The 20000-nt window shown below is 45.1% G+C and overlaps 1 protein-coding gene across 1 annotated transcript in view; it reads left to right on the top strand.

Annotated features, from left to right (window-relative positions):
* The window catches only part of LOC139365086 (voltage-dependent P/Q-type calcium channel subunit alpha-1A-like), a 174695-nt gene that overhangs the window by 71595 nt on the left and 83100 nt on the right, over positions 1-20000 (top strand). Inside the window, exons 19-26 of the mRNA XM_071102459.1 lie at positions 181-231; positions 1340-1475; positions 3191-3843; positions 3996-4354; positions 4587-4722; positions 4914-5043; positions 5418-5477; positions 5657-5763. Coding sequence (XP_070958560.1) covers positions 181-231; positions 1340-1475; positions 3191-3843; positions 3996-4354; positions 4587-4722; positions 4914-5043; positions 5418-5477; positions 5657-5763 — 1632 coding nt within the window. The remainder of the gene's footprint in view (positions 1-180; positions 232-1339; positions 1476-3190; positions 3844-3995; positions 4355-4586; positions 4723-4913; positions 5044-5417; positions 5478-5656; positions 5764-20000) is intronic.

The following is a 20000-nucleotide window of genomic DNA, read 5'->3' as shown; positions in this document are numbered from 1 at the left end:
GCCGACCCTAAATGCACTGTACTGGCTCATATATCTTTTTTTCACATGGTTCTTTCCAGCATGGTTCCAGCCACTCTGGTGGATGCGTAGCCAGGTCAGCCCCTGGTTGGTCATATAGTGTGAATTGGGCACGCGTGTGTTCTCTGTGTCATGTCACTCACCGACTGTTTCCCTCCTCAGTGAGAAAGTAAACAGCACAGGTCACAACGCTTCCGACCCCTTTCTGGACTGGTATTTACTCATTTATACTCCTTCTGTATCTTTTCGCTTTTCCTTTCCTCTCCTCCTTTAGACCATCCTGTTTTAATTATCTCCCCCTAATTCTGATTTTTTTACTCCTTTGCTTTTTTGTTGGTTTTTGAGTTGGCTTATTCTGAGTATATTTTCTGTTGGCTGCTCCCCGCAGTATGGCTGTGGCTTTACTGTGGTTGACTGTGGTCCCTGGGAAAGGGAGTTAGTGGGGCCGGGGCGCCATTTTGGTTCTTTCGTTGGCAACATCTCAAATGGCACCCTATTCCCCATATAGTGCACTACTGTTGACCTGAGCCTTTCATAAGAGTAGTGCAAAATATGGAGAATAGAGTGTTATCTGAGGTTTGCCCTTTTTTCTCAGAACTTCCATTTTCAGTCTTTTTGTTGATGATTCCATTTTGGTTCCTTCGTTGGGTCCTTTTGGGTTGGGTTTCCTGGTCGACTGTGTAATATTCTAACCTTGCCTCAATATCATTCTCCATCTTGTGCCTCTCTCTGTGTGGTTTCCCAAAGTGGGGCTGGTCTGCCCACTGCTTTGGGAAACTGTGGTCGACCATACTCCTTCAGTAGCTCTGTGTTTCTGCCCTGTAGGTCCAGCAAGGTGACCCTTTACATGTGTGTGTGAGAGCTCTATAGTGTGTGTTTGTGTATTTGCTTGTGTTTATATTTCTGTATACCTGTGTATGTAGGTTTCTGTATGTCTGTGTGTTGGTATATTTGTAAATTGACTCAGATACCACTGCTTAACCTGATATTTGACACTCTCTTAACCTCCCCATCCATCCTCTCTTTTCTCTCCCTCTATGCCTCCCCTCCTTCTCCTCTGCTCTCCATCATGCTTTCTGTCTCTATTTCTTAACCTCTCTTTTCTCCTCGCTCTTCTCCCCTTTCATCCAACTCTCTGTCCATCTGTCTCACCTTTCCTCCATCTCGCCTCCCTCTTCTTTCTCTCGCCTGCTCTCTTCTCTCATCTCTCATCTCTTCTATCCTCTACCTCTCTCTCGGTCCCCCTCTCTCTGTCCCTCCTCTCTCGGTCCCCCTCTCTCTGTCCCTCCTCTCATCCTTTCCCCTCTCTCCGTCCCTGTAGTAAGGAGCAGCAGAAGAACAATAAGGGTGGTAATAAGTCCGTGTGGGAACAGAGGACCAAGGAGCTGAGGAAACAGACCCTAATGACCAGCAGAGAGGCACTCTACAATGAACTGGACCCAGAGGACCGCTGGAAGGCAAGGAGAGAGGGAGGGAGGGAGGGAGGGAGGGAGGGGGGAAGGCTGGAAGGAAGGGAAGGAGAGAGGGAGGGAGGGAGGGGGGAAGGCTGGAAGGAAGGGAAGGAGAGAGGGAGGGAGGGAGGGAGGGGGGAAGGCTGGAAGGAAGGGAAGGAGAGTGGGAGGGTGGGGGAAGGCTGGAAGGAAGGCAAGGAGAGAGGAGGGTGGGGGAGGCTGGAAGGAAGGGAAGGAGAGAGGGAGGGAGGGGGGAAGGCTGGAAGGAAGGGAAGGAGAGAGGGAGGGAGGGGGGAAGCTAGAAGGAAGGGAAGGAGAGAGGGAGGGAGGGGGGATGGCTGGAAGGAAGGCAAGGAGAGAGGAGGGAGGGGGAGGCTGGAAGGAAGGGAAGGAGAGAGGGAGGGAGGGGGAAGGCTGGATGGAAGGGAAGGAGAGAGGGAGGGAGGGAGGGAGGGGGGAAGGCTGGAAGGAAGGGAAGGAGAGTGGGAGGGAGGGGGGAAGGCTGGAAGGAAGGCAAGGAGAGAGGAGGGAGGGGGAGGCTGGAAGGAAGGGAAGGAGAGAGGGAGGGAGGGGGAGGCTGGAAGGAAGGGAAGGAGAGAGGGAGGGAGGGGGAAGGCTGGAAGGAAAGCAAGGAGAGAGGAGGGAGGGGGAGGCTGGAAGGAAGGGAAGGAGAGAGGGAGGGAGGGGGGAAGGCTGGAAGGAAGGGAAGGAGAGAGGAGGGAGGGGGAGGCTGGAAGGAAGGGAAGGAGAGAGGAGGGAGGGGGGAAGGCTGGAAGGAAGGGAAGGAGAGAGGAGGGAGGGGGGAAGGCTGGAAGGAAGGGAAGGAGAGTGGAGGGAGGGAGGGGGGAAGGCTGGAAGGAAGGGAAGGAGAGTGGAGGGAGGGAGGGGGGAAGGCTGGAAGGAAGGGAAGGAGAGTGGAGGGAGGGAGGGGGGAAGGCTGGAAGGAAGGGAAGGAGAGTGGAGGGAGGGGGGAAGGCTGGAAGGAAGGGAAGGAGAGAGGAGGGAGGGGGGAAGGCTGGAAGGAAGGGAAGGAGAGTGGAGGGATGGAAAGGGGATACCTAGTCAGTTGCACAGTTGAATGCATTCAATCAAAATGTGTCTACCGCATTTAAGCTGAATCAGAGAGGTGAGGGGGCTGCCTTAATCGTCATCCACATCATTGGTGCCAGGGGAGCAGTTGTTGTGGGGGTTAACTGCCTTGCTCAAGGGCAGAACAGCAGATGTTTCCACCTTGCCGGCTCAGGGATTCAAACAAGCAACCTTTCGGTTACTGTCCCAAGCTCTAACCTCTAGGCTACCTGCCACCCCAGAGAGGGGGGTAAGGAGGGAGGTGGGTAAGGAGGAAGGGAGACAGTGAGAGACAACAAACCAAATGGAGAAGGGTGGAGAGAGCGATGGAACACAGAAAGGGGAGAAATTACGAAAGTTGGTAACACTTTTTATTGGTCTGGGTTAAGCTGCTTGATACTTCCGGGTACTTACCTCATATAGTTCATCATAATGAATAACTACCTGGTAATTACTGGGTGCCAAATGTAACATACATACATACCAATAATTGAATCAAGTTTTTGAGCTTTATAGGTGGTTGGTTATATGACCTCTGGGATGCTAACGATATTATGCCTCTCCTTGATTCCGCCTGGCCTTCTTCGTCCGTCCCCTGCTTACAACTCTCCCAACCCAACCTTTCCCTCCCTCCCCCCTCCCCTTTATTCCAGGTGAACTACTCCCGCCACATACGTCCTGACATGAAGACCCACACAGACCGCCCTCTAGTGGTGGACCCCCAGGAGAACCGCAACAACAACACCAACAAGACCACCAAAGAGCCTGACCCCCGCCTCAGCCAGCAGCACGCCGACGAGCTGGTCCGCAAGCAGACACATGTCCACGAGAGAGGAGGTGGGGGAGGAGGAAGTGGGGGCTCAGGGTCTGGTTCAGGCCCTGGAAGGCCTTACGAGCGGGCAGACTCTACGGAGAGCCGCAGGAGCCGTAAGGAGAGCAAGGAGCACCAGGAGCTCCAACACCACCACTCCTCCCATACCCGCCTAGATGCAACGATGCTGGGACAGAGTGGAGAGGAGAGGCCCCAGAGAAGGCACCACCACCCACGGGTCCAGGTGGGCTCATCGGAGCACAGGAAACCCCGCCAGCACCGCATGCCCCCAGAGGACGAAGAGGGGAGAGGTGGAGGTGGTGGAGGAGGAGGAGGAGGAGGGGAAAGGCGACACAAGAGCAGGGGGACAGAAGGAGAAGGCGAGGGGGATCAAGAAGGGGGTGATGGAGGTGAGAGGAGGCAGAGACGGCATCGCCATGGCACTCAGTCAGGGTGTGATGGTGAGGGGAAGAGGACGCGGCAACACCGCAGGAAGTGAGGGAGACCCTGACACACACAGACACACACACGTATATACGCACTCACACTTTCCTCTGTCAACCAGTGTCCTTATACAGTAGTTATCTTCCATCAATCTCTCTCATTTCTCCCTCTCTTCCTTTCTTTCCATCTCTTTCCCTCTATAGGGATGGTCCCAACCTGTCCACCACACGGCCCATCCAGAAGAGCCTCTGTAGACAGGACAGCCAGTACAGCGAGGACATGGACAATGTCATGAACAGTAAATTGGCCACCAGCCAGCCCCAGCTACCCCCAGGCTCCACCCAGCAGCCCTGCCCAGCCTCGGGTCTCCCCAGCCCAGCCAACCACAATACTCCAGGCCCAGGCTTCGGCCCTGCAGGCCTCAACACTCACCTGACCAACAGCAGCTCCCACCTGGGCCTAGATGGAAGCCTGGTTCCTGCTTACGGAAGTAGCACCCGAATACCGGACCACACGGCAGTGGACATACCACCCATTCCTTCACACAACGCCATATTGCAGGGTGAGAGAGAGGGAAGAAAGAGGAGGGGAAGGGGATGGAGGGAGACTGTGTATGACCAAGGTTTATCAGGTCACATCTTCAGTCAAAACCTTGAGAAACAGCCACACATGCCATGCTATTTCTGAATTCTTGTTTCTTCCCTTCATTCTTCCCTGTCCTTTCCTCTCCTATCCACCCCCTCCCTCCCCCTCTTTCTCTCTCTCTCTTCCCTCTCTTTCTTGCATCCCTCCAGTCAATAAGAATGCTAACACGGAGCCTCTGCCTAAGAAGGAGGATAAGGAGGATGATGATGATGAGAAGGGTGATGAAGATGGACCCAAACCAATGCCTCCCTATAGCTCCATGTTCATCCTCTCTACCACCAATCCGTATGTGGGCACATGCATGCACACACACACACACGTATATTCATTATTAATTATATTAATGATGCTTTTTTTGTGTTTGTTGCATGTGTGTGTGTGTGTGTGTGTGTGTGTGTGTGTGTGTGTGTGTGTGTGTGTGCGTGTGCGTGTGTGTGTGTATGTGCATGCTTGTGTGTGTCTGTGTGTGTGATCAGGTTCCGGAGACTATGCCACTACATTGTGACTCTGAAATTCTTTGAGTTTGGAATCCTGTCTACCATCGCTATGAGCAGTATCGCCTTGGCAGCAGAAGACCCCGTCTGGCCAGAATCACCTCGCAACAATGTGAGACACTCAATGCTAGCTCCGTGTCCGTATTAGCTTATATTTACTCTCCATGCTAACTTAGCTATTAGCTAACTTTTACTTTACCCTCTGGGCTAACCTAGCTAGTTTAGCTAGCTTCTACTTTACCCTCCATGCTAACTTAGCTATATAGCTAACTTCTACTTTACCCTCAACGCTAACTTAGCTATTATAGCTAACTTCTACTTTACCCTCCATGCCAACTTAGCTATTATAGCTAACTTCTACTTTACTCTCAATGCTAACTTAGCTATTATAGCTAACTTCTACTTTACCCTCCATTCTAACTGAACTATTAGCGAGCTTCTACTTTACGTCTGCTAACTCTGTGTCCTCTCTCTCCCTTTATGCAGGTTCTGCGCTACTTTGACTATGTGTTTACGGGAGTGTTCACCTTTGAGATGTTGATTAAGGTAATTCTGAATCTATTTCCCTCTAGCTATACTTGTAATTTTTTGACGTGAGAAAATCAATAACAAAACATATCCACTCTCTCTGTCGCCCTCACTCTAACCCCTCACTCTCTCTCACTTTCTCTCTCTCTCCCCCTCTTCCTCATCTCTCTCTCCATCCCCCCACACCTCTCTCTCAGATGGTGGATCTGGGCCTGGTGTTGCACCAGGGCTCCTATTTCCGTGACCTGTGGAACATCCTGGACTTTATAGTGGTTAGTGGTGCTCTGGTGGCCTTCGCCTTCACGTAAGTTACCCTCCTGCCCCGTCATCTCCTCTCCCCCAACTCTCTCTTTCTCTCTCTCTTCTCCTGCCTGTTGCCCCATCTCCTCCTCTCCCCCATCTCCCCCTCTCTCTCCTCTCCTCTCTGCCCCTCTCTCTGCTGTCCTTGCAAGGGGTCACAACATCACTGCGCAGACAGCCTCACAGGCGCCCTGGAGCAAAGCCCCACTCTCTCTCTCTCTCCTCTATCGCTCTCTCTTCTGTTGCTCTCTCTTCTGTCACTCTCTCTTCTGTCACTATCTCGTCTCTTTATATCCCATGTTCTTGTTCTGTCTCATGTTCACACTCCCACGCTCTCTCTCTCCTGTCTCACTCTGTCTCAGTCTTAGCTCCTCTGTCTTGCTCTGTCTCACTCGATCAACAACCTTCCCACAACCTTCCCATAGCATCCAACTCCCCAGGCTACTGGCACTACCATTTCCCCAATGCCCCTTTCAATCATCGTTCGCCAGAGTCAACCCCTTTCCTCTCCTCCTGTCCTTTATCCCGCTCCCCATCTCACCTGCCTCCCTCGCTCCTCGTTTCTACTTCTCCCCCCTGCGGTCCAACACTATCCCCCTCCACCCTTTCTCTCCCAACGTCCACTATGCCCCCCTCTCTCGCTCCTCTCCTCCCCCTTATCTCCCGTGGGTGTGAGGACCACCCCAGGCACCTGTAACCCTTTAGTGTCCCGGGCGGTTCTGGAGCTGAGGGGCCTGAGCCGCACCCCTCCTCCACCCCTCCTACGGAGCAGGTATTTCAGCTTCCTTCTTCTGCACGCCACTGCCTGAGCTTGGGCTGGGAGTGGGACAGGTGCTATGGCTGGTGATGAAGCTGGTACTATCGCTGGGGCTGGAGCTCGGTGTGGGCTGAAGAAGGGTGCTTTAATGAAATAAAGGTTTAGGATGGGGGAAGTTCTGGGTCTAAGGCTAAATGGAACGGGAGTTGGGGATCTGGGGAAAGAGAAGTTCTGGGTCTAAGGCTAAATGGAACGGGAGCTGGGGGTCTGGGGAAAGAGAAGTTCTGGGTCTAAGGCTAAATGGAACGGGAGCTGGGGGTCTGGGGAAAGAGAAGTGTTGGGTCTAAGGCTAAATGGAACGGGAGCTGGGGGTCTGGGGAAAGAGAAGTGTTGGGTCTAAGGCTAAATGGAATGGGAGCTGGGGGTGTGGGGAAAGATAAGTGTTGGGTCTAAGGCTAAATGGAACGGGAGCTGGGGGTCTGGGGAAAGATAAGTTCTGGGTCTAAGGCTAAATGGAACAGGAGCTGGGGGTCTCAGGAAAGAGAAGTTCTGGGTCTAAGGCTAAATGGAACGGGAGCTGGGGGTCTGGGGAAAGAGAAGTTCTGGGTCTAAGGCTAAATGGAACGGGAGCTGGGGGTGTGGGGAAAGAGAAGTTCTGAGTCTAAGGCTAAATGGAACGGGAGCTGGGGGTCTGGGGAAAGAGAAGTTCTGGGTGTAAGGCTAAATGGAATGGGAATTGGGGGTCTGGGGAAAGAGAAGTGTTGGGTCTAAGGCTAAATGGAACGGGAGTTGGGGGTCTGGGGAAAGAGAAGTTCTGGGTCTAAGGCTAAATGGAACGGGAGCTGGGGGTGTGGGGAAAGAGAAGTGTTGGGTCTAAGGCTAAATGGAACGGGAGCTGGGGGTCTGGGGAAAGAGAAGTTCTGGGTCTAAGGCTAAATGGAACGGGAGCTGGGGGTCTGGGGAAAGAGAAGTTCTGGGTCTAAGGCTAAATGAAACGGGAGCTGGGGGTCTGGGGAAAGAGAAGTTCTGGGTCTAAGGCTAAATGGAACGGGTGCTGGGGGTCTGAGGAAAGAGAAGTTCTGGGTCTAAGGCTAAATGGAACGGGAGCTGGGGGTGTGGGGAAAGACAAGTTCTGGGTCTAAGGCTAAAAGGAACGGGAGCTGGGGGTCTGGGAAAAGAGAAGTTCTGGGTCTAAGGCTAAATGGAACGGAAGCTGGGGGTCTGGGGAAAGAGAAGTTCTGGGTCTAAGGCTAAATGGAACGGGAGCTGGGGGTGTGGGGAAAGACAAGTGTTGGGTCTAAGACTAAATGGAACGGAAGCTGGGGCTGTGGGGAAAGGCAAGTGCTGGGTCTAAGACTAAATGGAACGGGAGCTGGGGGTGTGGGGAAAGAGAAGTTTTGAGTCTAATGCTAAATGGAACGGAAGCTGGGGGTCTGGGGAAAGAGAAGGGCTGGGGTTGTAGCCGGGATCAGGATGGGGTAAAAAAGAACAGGGATAAGGTTGAGACAAGGGTGTTAGGGCTGGAATGGGGGTGGGGGCAGGTGGGGTTGAGTGAAGAGAGGTGTAGTTCTTGGAATAGTACATTGATACATTGACCCTCTTGAAAAGAGATGCTGAGTCTTAATGTGACTACCTGGACCGACACAGGATAGATCAACAAACTAAAGGGAATGGGTCGGGTTGGGTGTGATGCTAAAATTTGGGTAGGCTTAAAATTGTTGTTTTAGGACTGTGCTAGAATTATGAGCTTTTTCATGATCCAGACCTCTTATTGTATACCGTGGCGCCTGAAATGGTGTCCAAGATTTCTCTAGGCTGGTTGATTTAGACCTAGGATATGATTTTACAATGAATTTATACATAGTTGCATGATATAAAGTCATTGGTTAAGGCTTGTGAGTTGATTATTGTACATGCTACCTGAACACATAGTGCATGAGTTATTCTGACAGTATTGATGTGAGTCTTTCCACCCTAACCCAGTCCCCTTATACAGGTGGATCATTGAACAATGGAAAAACATGGTGACCAGGGCATTTTGATGCACTCAATTCAGGAATTGAATTTGAAATGTTGAACCCCTTCAAAGAAAATACTGGGATATTTTCAAAACCATTCATTCCATTTCAACGGATCATCTGAATTGACTGAATCAAAATGGAATCGAAAGCCCAACCCTAAAGGAAAGCACGGGTATGAGGATGATGTGCACATAGACATGCATACATACTTGAGGTCCATATACATGCATCTAAGAATGGGAATGGCTATAACTAACAGTCATTTCTGTAATGCATATGAAGAACCTATCATAGCTCAGAGTATATGATCATTCATTAGCTGATAGGGGTGTTGTGTGTTTTGCAAACAGAAATCACTCCGCTTTGTATCTTCCCAAGCATGTCTAATACCTCCTCAGGGAAGGTCCCTTTCTTCCACCCTTACTCCCTAGGCCCTAACACTAGCTCCCATTGCTTAACCCTTTGCTTCCCCTCCAAAGAGTGGGGTTACAGATTACCGTTACAGTGGGCATGCAAGTTTTCTTCTCCTTTAAGGGAGAAAGATAGAAAAAGACACCTGGATGTGCCTGCAGAATACCCTCCTTCCTTCCCCCCTCCCTCCCTCCCTCCCTCCCTCCCTCCCTCCCTCCCTCCCTCCCTCCCTCCCTCCCTCCCTCCCTCCCTCCCTCCCTCCCTCCATCCCTCACTCCATCCCTCACTCCTTTACTCTGCTCCTGTGAGAGAAACAAACTGTTCACCAATCCCTTTTACATTCCTCCTTCTCCTCCTCACTCCGTTTTCCTGATCTCCAACTGGATAGGTTCACAGAATGTTAGCATTGCCCAGCTAGCATTAGCATCATTACAATTGCCTATCCAATCATTTCACATCTGCAGTCATGTGAAGGAGATGAAGGAAAATATGATTTGTAGGAATATTTGGACACTCAAGGTAGAATTTGCATCAAACCACAGATCTAAGACGAGATTGTCCTCCCACAAATCCTAACCTTGCCCGTTAGGCTGGTAAAAACGAATTTGATCCTAGATCAGAATCTAGGGACAACTTCATTCTCTTCCTCTGAGTGGCCGGTGCTCCAGGGTGGCAGTGGCACCCCCTGTCTGTGGGACTGACCCCCTGATCCTGCCATATTATGTTATGTGTGTATGTGTGTGCCACTGTCAAGTGTGTGTGTGTGTGTGTGTGTGTGTGTGTGTGTGTGTGTGTGTGTGTGTGTGTGTGTGTGTGTGTGTGTGTGTGTGTGTGTATGTTGGAGTATTTCATGTATATACTGTATGTGTATCTTTCTGCATGTATGTGTTGCATACTGTATATATGTGTGTCTATCTGAGTGTATATGTATGTTCATGTGTTTCACTTTCTGTGTTAGGCCTGCGTTTTTAGTCTTAAGGTATAATGGAATGTTTGACAAAGGTCGAGACAGACAGACAGGCAGACAGACAGATCAGATTCTGAAAGATTAGTCAGATAGTCAGAGACTCTGATAGATTAGTCTGAGAGAAAGAGACTGATAGATTAGTCAGAGAGACAGAGACTCTGATAGATTCGTCAGAGAGACAGAGACTCTGATAGATTAGTCAGAGAGACAGAGACTCTGATAGATTAGTCAGATAGTCAGAGACTCTGATAGATTAGTCAGATAGACAGAGACTCTGATAGATTAGTCTGAGAGACAGAGACTGATAGATTAGTCAGAGAGACAGAGACTCTGATAGATTAGGCAGATAGACCGAGACTCTGATAGATTAGTCAGATAGTCAGAGACTCTGATAGATTAGTCAGTGACAGAGACTCTGATAGATTAGTCAGATAGTCAGAGACTCTGATAGATTAGTCAGAGAGACAGAGACTCTGATAGATTAGTCAGAGAGACAGAGACTCTGATAGATTAGTCAGAGAGACATAGACTGATAGATTAGTCAGAGAGACAGAGACTCTGATAGATTAGGCAGATAGACCGAGACTCTGATAGATTAGTCAGATAGTCAGAGACTCTGATAGATTAGTCAGTGACAGAGACTCTGATAGATTAGTCAGAGAGACAGAGACTCTGATAGATTAGTCAGAGAGAAAGAGACTGATAGATTAGTCAGAGAGACAGAGACTCTGATAGATTAGGCAGATAGACCGAGACTCTGATAGATTAGTCAGATAGTCAGAGACTCTGATAGATTAGTCAGTGACAGAGACTCTGATAGATTAGTCAGAGAGACAGAGACTCTGATAGATTAGTCAGATAGACAGAGACTCTGATAGATTAGTCAGATAGTCAGAGACTCTGATAGATTAGTCAGATAGTCAGAGACTCTGATAGATTAGTCAGAGAGACAGAGAATCTGATAGATTAGTCTAAGAGACAGAGACTGATAGATTAGTCAGAGAGAAAGAGACTCTGATAGATTAGTCAGTGACAGAGACTGATAGATCAGTCAGATAGTCAGAGACTCTGACAGATTAGTCAGAGAGACAGAGACTGATAGATTAGTAAAATAGTCAGAGACTCTGATAGATTAGTCAGATAGACAGAGACTGATAGATTAGTAAAATAGTCAGAGACTCTGATAGATTAGTCAGATAAACAGAGACTCTGATAGATTAGTCAGAGAGACAGAGACTGATAGATTAGTCAGAGAGACAGAGACTGATAGATTAGTCAGTAACAGAGACTGATAGATCAGTCAGATAGTCAGAGACTCTGATAGATTAGTCAGAGACAGAGACTCTGATAGATTAGTCAGATAGTCAGAGACTCTGATAGATTAGTCAGATAGTCAGAGACTCTGATAGATTAGTCAGAGTGACAGAGACTCTGATAGATTAGTCAGAGAGACAGATAATCTGATAGATTAGTCAAAGAGACAGAGACTGATAGATTAGTCAGAGAGACAGATACTCTGATAGATTAGTCAGAGAAACAGAGACTGTGATAGATTAGTCAGATAGTCAGAGACTCTAATAGATTAGTCAGATAGTCAGAGACTCTGATAGATTAGTCAGATAGACAGAGACTCTGATAGATTAGTCAGAGAGACAGAGACTCTGATAGATTAGTCAGAGAGACAGAGACTTTGATAGATTAGTCAGAGAGACAGAGACTCTGATAGATTAGTCTGAGAGAAAGAGACTGATAGATTAGTCAGAGAGACAGAGACTCTGATAGATTCGTCAGAGAGACAGAGACTCTGATAGATTAGTCAGAGAGACAGAGACTCTGATAGATTAGTCAGATAGTCAGAGACTCTGATAGATTAGTCAGATAGACAGAGACTCTGATAGATTAGTCTGAGAGACAGAGACTGATAGATTAGTCAGAGAGACAGAGACTCTGATAGATTAGGTAGATAGACCGAGACTCTGATAGATTAGTCAGATAGTCAGAGACTCTGATAGATTAGTCAGTGACAGAGACTCTGATAGATTAGTCAGATAGTCAGAGACTCTGATAGATTAGTCAGATAGACAGAGACTCTGATAGATTAGTCTGAGAGACAGAGACTGATAGATTAGTCAGAGAGACAGAGACTCTGATAGATTAGGCAGATAGACCGAGACTCTGATAGATTAGTCAGATAGTCAGAGACTCTGATAGATTAGTCAGTGACAGAGACTCTGATAGATTAGTCAGATAGTCAGAGACTCTGATAGATTAGTCAGAGAGACAGAGACTCTGATAGATTAGTCAGAGAGACAGAGACTCTGATAGATTAGTCAGAGAGACATAGACTGATAGATTAGTCAGAGAGACAGAGACTCTGATAGATTAGGCAGATAGACCGAGACTCTGATAGATTAGTCAGATAGTCAGAGACTCTGATAGATTAGTCAGTGACAGAGACTCTGATAGATTAGTCAGAGAGACAGAGACTCTGATAGATTAGTCAGAGAGAAAGAGACTGATAGATTAGTCAGAGAGACAGAGACTCTGATAGATTAGGCAGATAGACCGAGACTCTGATAGATTAGTCAGATAGTCAGAGACTCTGATAGATTAGTCAGTGACAGAGACTCTGATAGATTAGTCAGAGAGACAGAGACTCTGATAGATTAGTCAGATAGACAGAGACTCTGATAGATTAGTCAGATAGTCAGAGACTCTGATAGATTAGTCAGATAGTCAGAGACTCTGATAGATTAGTCAGAGAGACAGAGAATCTGATAGATTAGTCTAAGAGACAGAGACTGATAGATTAGTCAGAGAGAAAGAGACTCTGATAGATTAGTCAGTGACAGAGACTGATAGATCAGTCAGATAGTCAGAGACTCTGACAGATTAGTCAGAGAGACAGAGACTGATAGATTAGTAAAATAGTCAGAGACTCTGATAGATTAGTCAGATAGACAGAGACTGATAGATTAGTAAAATAGTCAGAGACTCTGATAGATTAGTCAGATAAACAGAGACTCTGATAGATTAGTCAGAGAGACAGAGACTGATAGATTAGTCAGAGAGACAGAGACTGATAGATTAGTCAGTAACAGAGACTGATAGATCAGTCAGATAGTCAGAGACTCTGATAGATTAGTCAGAGACAGAGACTCTGATAGATTAGTCAGATAGTCAGAGACTCTGATAGATTAGTCAGATAGTCAGAGACTCTGATAGATTAGTCAGAGTGACAGAGACTCTGATAGATTAGTCAGAGAGACAGATAATCTGATAGATTAGTCAAAGAGACAGAGACTGATAGATTAGTCAGAGAGACAGATACTCTGATAGATTAGTCAGAGAAACAGAGACTGTGATAGATTAGTCAGATAGTCAGAGACTCTAATAGATTAGTCAGATAGTCAGAGACTCTGATAGATTAGTCAGATAGACAGAGACTCTGATAGATTAGTCAGAGAGACAGAGACTCTGATAGATTAGTCAGAGAGACAGAGACTTTGATAGATTAGTCAGAGAGACAGAGACTCTGATAGATTAGTCTGAGAGAAAGAGACTGATAGATTAGTCAGAGAGACAGAGACTCTGATAGATTCGTCAGAGAGACAGAGACTCTGATAGATTAGTCAGAGAGACAGAGACTCTGATAGATTTGTCAGATAGTCAGAGACTCTGATAGATTAGTCAGATAGACAGAGACTCTGATAGATTAGTCTGAGAGACAGAGACTGATAGATTAGTCAGAGAGACAGAGACTCTGATAGATTAGGCAGATAGACCGAGACTCTGATAGATTAGTCAGATAGTCAGAGACTCTGATAGATTAGTCAGTGACAGAGACTCTGATAGATTAGTCAGATAGTCAGAGACTCTGATAGATTAGTCAGAGAGACAGAGAATCTGATAGATTAGTCAGTGACAGAGACTGATAGATCAGTCAGATAGTCAGAGACTCTGATAGATTAGTCAGAGAGACAGAGACTGATAGATTAGTAAAATAGTCAGAGACTCTGATAGATTAGTCAGATAGACAGAGACTCTGATAGATTAGTCAGAGAGACAGAGACTCTGATAGATTAGTCAGAGAGACAGAGACTGATAGATTAGTCAGAGAGACAGAGACTCTGATAGATTAGGCAGATAGACCGAGACTCTGATAGATTAGTCAGATAGTCAGAGACTCTGATAGATTAGTCAGTGACAGAGACTCTGATAGATTAGTCAGAGAGACAGAGACTCTGATAGATTAGTCAGAGAGACAGAGACTGATAGATTAGTCAGAGAGACAGAGACTCTGATAGATTAGGCAGATAGATTGAGACTCTGATAGATTAGTCAGATAGTCAGAGACTCTGATAGATTAGTCAGTGACAGAGACTCTGATAGATTAGTCAGAGAGACAGAGACTCTGATAGATTAGTCAGATAGACAGAGACTCTGATAGATTAGTCAGATAGTCAGAGACTTTGATAGATTAGTCAGATGGTCAGAGACTCTGATAGATTAGTCAGAGAGACAGAGAATCTGATAGATTAGTCTAAGAGACAGAGACTGATAGATTAGGCAGAGAGACAGAGACTCTGATAGATTAGTCAGTGACAGAGACTGATAGATCAGTCAGATAGTCAGAGACTCTGATAGATTAGTCAGAGAGACAGAGACTGATAGATTAGTAAAATAGTCAGAGACTCTGATAGATTAGTCAGATAGACTAGTCAGATAGACAGAGACTCTGATAGATTAGTCAGATAGTCAGAGACTCTGATAGATTAGTCAGATAGTCAGAGACTCTGATAGATTAGTCAGATAGTCACAGACTCTGATAGATTAGTCAGAGAGACAGAGAATCTGATAGATTAGTCTAAGAGACAGAGACTGATAGATTAGTCAGAGAGAAAGAGACTCTGATAGATTAGTCAGTGACAGAGACTGATAGATCAGTCAGATAGTCAGAGACTCTGACAGATTAGTCAGAGAGACAGAGACTGATAGATTAGTAAAATAGTCAGAGACTCTGATAGATTAGTCAGATAGACAGAGACGGATAGATTAGTAAAATAGTCAGAGACTCTGATAGATTAGTCAGATGAACAGAGACTCTGATAGATTAGTCAGAGAGACAGAGACTGATAGATTAGTCAGTAACAGAGACTGATAGATCAGTCAGATAGTCAGAGACTCTGATAGATTAGTCAGAGACAGAGACTCTGATAGATTAGTCAGATAGTCAGAGACTCTGATAGATTAGTCAGATAGTCAGAGACTCTGATAGATTAGTCAGATAGTCAGAGACTCTGATAGATTAGTCAGATTGACAGAGACTCTGATAGATTAGCCAGAGAGACAGATAATCTGATAGATTAGTCAAAGAGACAGAGACTGATAGATTAGTCAGAGAGACAGATACTCTGATAGATTAGTCAGAGAAACAGAGACTGTGATAGATTAGTCAGATAGTCAGAGACTCTAATAGATTAGTCAGATAGTCAGAGACTCTGATAGATTAGTCAGAGAGACAGAGACTCTGATAGATTAGTCAGAGAGACAGAGACTCTGATAGATTAGTCAGAGAGGCAGAGACTGATTGATTAGTCAGATAGACAGAGACTCTGATAGATTAGTCAGAGAGACAGAGACTCTGATAGATTAGTCAGAGTGACAGAGACTGATAGATTAGTCAGAGAGACAGAGACTCTGATAGATTAGTCAGAGAGACAGATACTCTGATAGATTAGTCAGATAGACAGAGACTCTGATAGATTAGTCAGAGAGACAGAGACTCTGATAGATTAGTCAGATAGACAGAGACTCTGATAGATTAGTCAGATAGTCAGAGACTTTGATAGATTAGTCAGATGGTCAGAGACTCTGATAGATTAGTCAGATAGTCAGAGACTCTGATAGATTAGTCAGAGAGACAGAGACTCTGATAGATTAGTCAGATTGACAGAGACTCTGATAGATTAGCCAGAGAGACAGATAATCTGATAGATTAGTCAAAGAGACAGAGACTGATAGATTAGTCAGAGAGACAGATACTCTGATAGATTAGTCAGAGAAACAGAGACTGTGATAGGTTAGTCAGATAGTCAGAGACTCTAATAGATTAGTCAGATAGTCAGAGACTCTGATAGATTAGTCAGAGAGACAGAGACTCTGATAGATTAGTCAGAGAGACAGAGACTCTGATAGATTAGTCAGAGAGGCAGAGACTGATTGATTAGTCAGATAGACAGAGACTCTGATAGATTAGTCAGAGAGACAGAGACTCTGATAGATTAGTCAGAGTGACAGAGACTGATAGATTAGTCAGAGAGACAGAGACTCTGATAGATTAGTCAGAGAGACAGATACTCTGATAGATTAGTCAGATAGACAGAGACTCTGATAGATTAGTCAGAGAGACAGAGACTCTGATAGATTAGTCAGATAGACAGAGACTCTGATAGATTAGTCAGATAGTCAGAGACTTTGATAGATTAGTCAGATGGTCAGAGACTCTGATAGATTAGTCAGAGAGACAGAGAATCTGATAGATTAGTCTAAGAGACAGAGACTGATAGATTAGGCAGAGAGACAGAGACTCTGATAGATTAGTCAGTGACAGAGACTGATAGATCAGTCAGATAGTCAGAGACTCTGATAGATTAGTCAGAGAGACAGAGACTGATAGATTAGTAAAATAGTCAGAGACTCTGATAGATTAGTCAGATAGACAGAGACTCTGATAGATTAGTCAGATAGTCAGAGACTCTGATAGATTAGTCAGATAGTCAGAGACTCTGATAGATTAGTCAGATAGTCACAGACTCTGATAGATTAGTCAGAGAGACAGAGAATCTGATAGATTAGTCTAAGAGACAGAGACTGATAGATTAGTCAGAGAGAAAGAGACTCTGATAGATTAGTCAGTGACAGAGACTGATAGATCAGTCAGATAGTCAGAGACTCTGACAGATTAGTCAGAGAGACAGAGACTGATAGATTAGTAAAATAGTCAGAGACTCTGATAGATTAGTCAGATAGACAGAGACTGATAGATTAGTAAAATAGTCAGAGACTCTGATAGATTAGTCAGATGAACAGAGACTCTGATAGATTAGTCAGAGAGACAGAGACTGATAGATTAGTCAGTAACAGAGACTGATAGATCAGTCAGATAGTCAGAGACTCTGATAGATTAGTCAGAGACAGAGACTCTGATAGATTAGTCAGATAGTCAGAGACTCTGATAGATTAGTCAGATAGTCAGAGACTCTGATAGATTAGTCAGATAGTCAGAGACTCTGATAGATTAGTCAGATTGACAGAGACTCTGATAGATTAGCCAGAGAGACAGATAATCTGATAGATTAGTCAAAGAGACAGAGACTGATAGATTAGTCAGAGAGACAGATACTCTGATAGATTAGTCAGAGAAACAGAGACTGTGATAGATTAGTCAGATAGTCAGAGACTCTAATAGATTAGTCAGATAGTCAGAGACTCTGATAGATTAGTCAGAGAGACAGAGACTCTGATAGATTAGTCAGAGAGACAGAGACTCTGATAGATTAGTCAGAGAGGCAGAGACTGATTGATTAGTCAGATAGACAGAGACTCTGATAGATTAGTCAGAGAGACAGAGACTCTGATAGATTAGTCAGAGTGACAGAGACTGATAGATTAGTCAGAGAGACAGAGACTCTGATAGATTAGTCAGAGAGACAGATACTCTGATAGATTAGTCAGATAAACAGAGACTCTGATAGATTAGTCAGAGAGACAGAGACTGATAGATTAGTAAAATAGTCAGAGACTGATAGATTAGTCAGATAGACAGAGATTGATAGATTAGTCAGATAGAGTCAGATAGTCAGAGACTCTGATAGATTAGTCAGAGAGACAGAGACTCTGATAGATTAGTCAGAGAGACAGAGACTCTGATAGATTAGTCAGATAGACAGAGACTGATACATTATTCAGAGAGACAGAGACTCTGATAGATTAGTCAGAGAGACAGATACTCTGATAGATTAGTCAGATAGTCAGAGACTCTGATAGATTAGTAAAATAGTCAGAGACTCTGATAGATTAGTCAGAAAGACAGAGACTGATAGTTTAGTCAGATAGAGTCAGATAGACAGAGACTCTGATAGATTAGTCAGATAATCAGAGACTGATAGATTAGTCAGATAGTCAGAGACTCTGATAGATTAGTCAGAGAGACAGAGACTCTGATAGATTAGTCAGAGAGACAGATACTCTGATAGATTAGTCAGAGAGACAGAGACTCTGATAGATTAGTCAGAGAGGCAGAGACTGATTGATTAGTCAGATAGACAGAGACTCTGATAGATTAGTCAGAGAGACAGAGACTCTGATAGATTAGTCAGAGTGACAGAGACTGATAGATTAGTCAGAGAGACAGAGACTGATAGATTAGTCAGAGAGACAGATACTCTGATAGATTAGTCAGAGAAACAGAGACTGTGATAGATTAGTCAGATAGTCAGAGACTCTGATAGATTAGTCAGAGATACAGAGACTCTGATAGATTAGTCAGAGAGACAGAGACTCTGATAGATTAGTCAGAGAGGCAGAGACTGATTGATTAGTCAGATAGACAGAGACTCTGATAGATTAGTCAGAGAGACAGAGACTCTGATAGATTAGTCAGAGTGACAGAGACTGATAGATTAGTCAGAGAGACAGAGACTCTGATAGATTAGTCAGAGAGACAGATACTCTGATAGATTAGTCAGATAGACAGAGACTCTGATAGATTAGTCAGAGAGACAGAGACTCTGATAGATTAGTCAGATAGACAGAGACTCTGATAGATTAGTCAGATAGTCAGAGACTTTGATAGATTAGTCAGATGGTCAGAGACTCTGATAGATTAGTCAGATAGTCAGAGACTCTGATAGATTAGTCAGATAGTCAGAGACTCTGATAGATTAGTCAGATTGACAGAGACTCTGATAGATTAGCCAGAGAGACAGATAATCTGATAGATTAGTGAAAGAGACAGAGACTGATAGATTAGTCAGAGAGACAGATACTCTGATAGATTAGTCAGAGAAACAGAGACTGTGATAGGTTAGTCAGATAGTCAGAGACTCTAATAGATTAGTCAGATAGTCAGAGACTCTGATAGATTAGTCAGAGAGACAGAGACTCTGATAGATTAGTCAGAGAGACAGAGACTCTGATAGATTAGTCAGAGAGGCAGAGACTGATTGATTAGTCAGATAGACAGAGACTCTGATAGATTAGTCAGAGAGACAGAGACTCTGATAGATTAGTCAGAGTGACAGAGACTGATAGATTAGTCAGAGAGACAGAGACTCTGATAGATTAGTCAGAGAGACAGATACTCTGATAGATTAGTCAGATAGACAGAGACTCTGATAGATTAATCAGAGAGACAGAGACTCTGATAGATTAGTCAGATAGACAGAGACTCTGATAGATTAGTCAGATAGTCAGAGACTTTGATAGATTAGTCAGATGGTCAGAGACTCTGATAGATTAGTCAGAGAGACAGAGAATCTGATAGATTAGTCTAAGAGACAGAGACTGATAGATTAGTCAGAGAGAAAGAGACTCTGATAGATTAGTCAGTGACAGAGACTGATAGATCAGTCAGATAGTCAGAGACTCTGACAGATTAGTCAGAGAGACAGAGACTGATAGATTAGTAAAATAGTCAGAGACTCTGATAGATTAGTCAGATAGACAGAGACTGATAGATTAGTAAAATAGTCAGAGACTCTGATAGATTAGTCAGATGAACAGAGACTCTGATAGATTAGTCAGAGAGACAGAGACTGATAGATTAGTCAGTAACAGAGACTGATAGATCAGTCAGATAGTCAGAGACTCTGATAGATTAGTCAGAGACAGAGACTCTGATAGATTAGTCAGATAGTCAGAGACTCTGATAGATTAGTCAGATAGTCAGAGACTCTGATAGATTAGTCAGATAGTCAGAGACTCTGATAGATTAGTCAGATTGACAGAGACTCTGATAGATTAGCCAGAGAGACAGATAATCTGATAGATTAGTCAAAGAGACAGAGACTGATAGATTAGTC

Source organism: Oncorhynchus clarkii, chromosome 13 (genome assembly GCF_045791955.1).
Source record: "Oncorhynchus clarkii lewisi isolate Uvic-CL-2024 chromosome 13, UVic_Ocla_1.0, whole genome shotgun sequence".
Lineage (NCBI taxonomy): Eukaryota > Metazoa > Chordata > Actinopteri > Salmoniformes > Salmonidae > Oncorhynchus > Oncorhynchus clarkii.
This window is presented reverse-complemented; position numbering and strand designations above follow the sequence as displayed.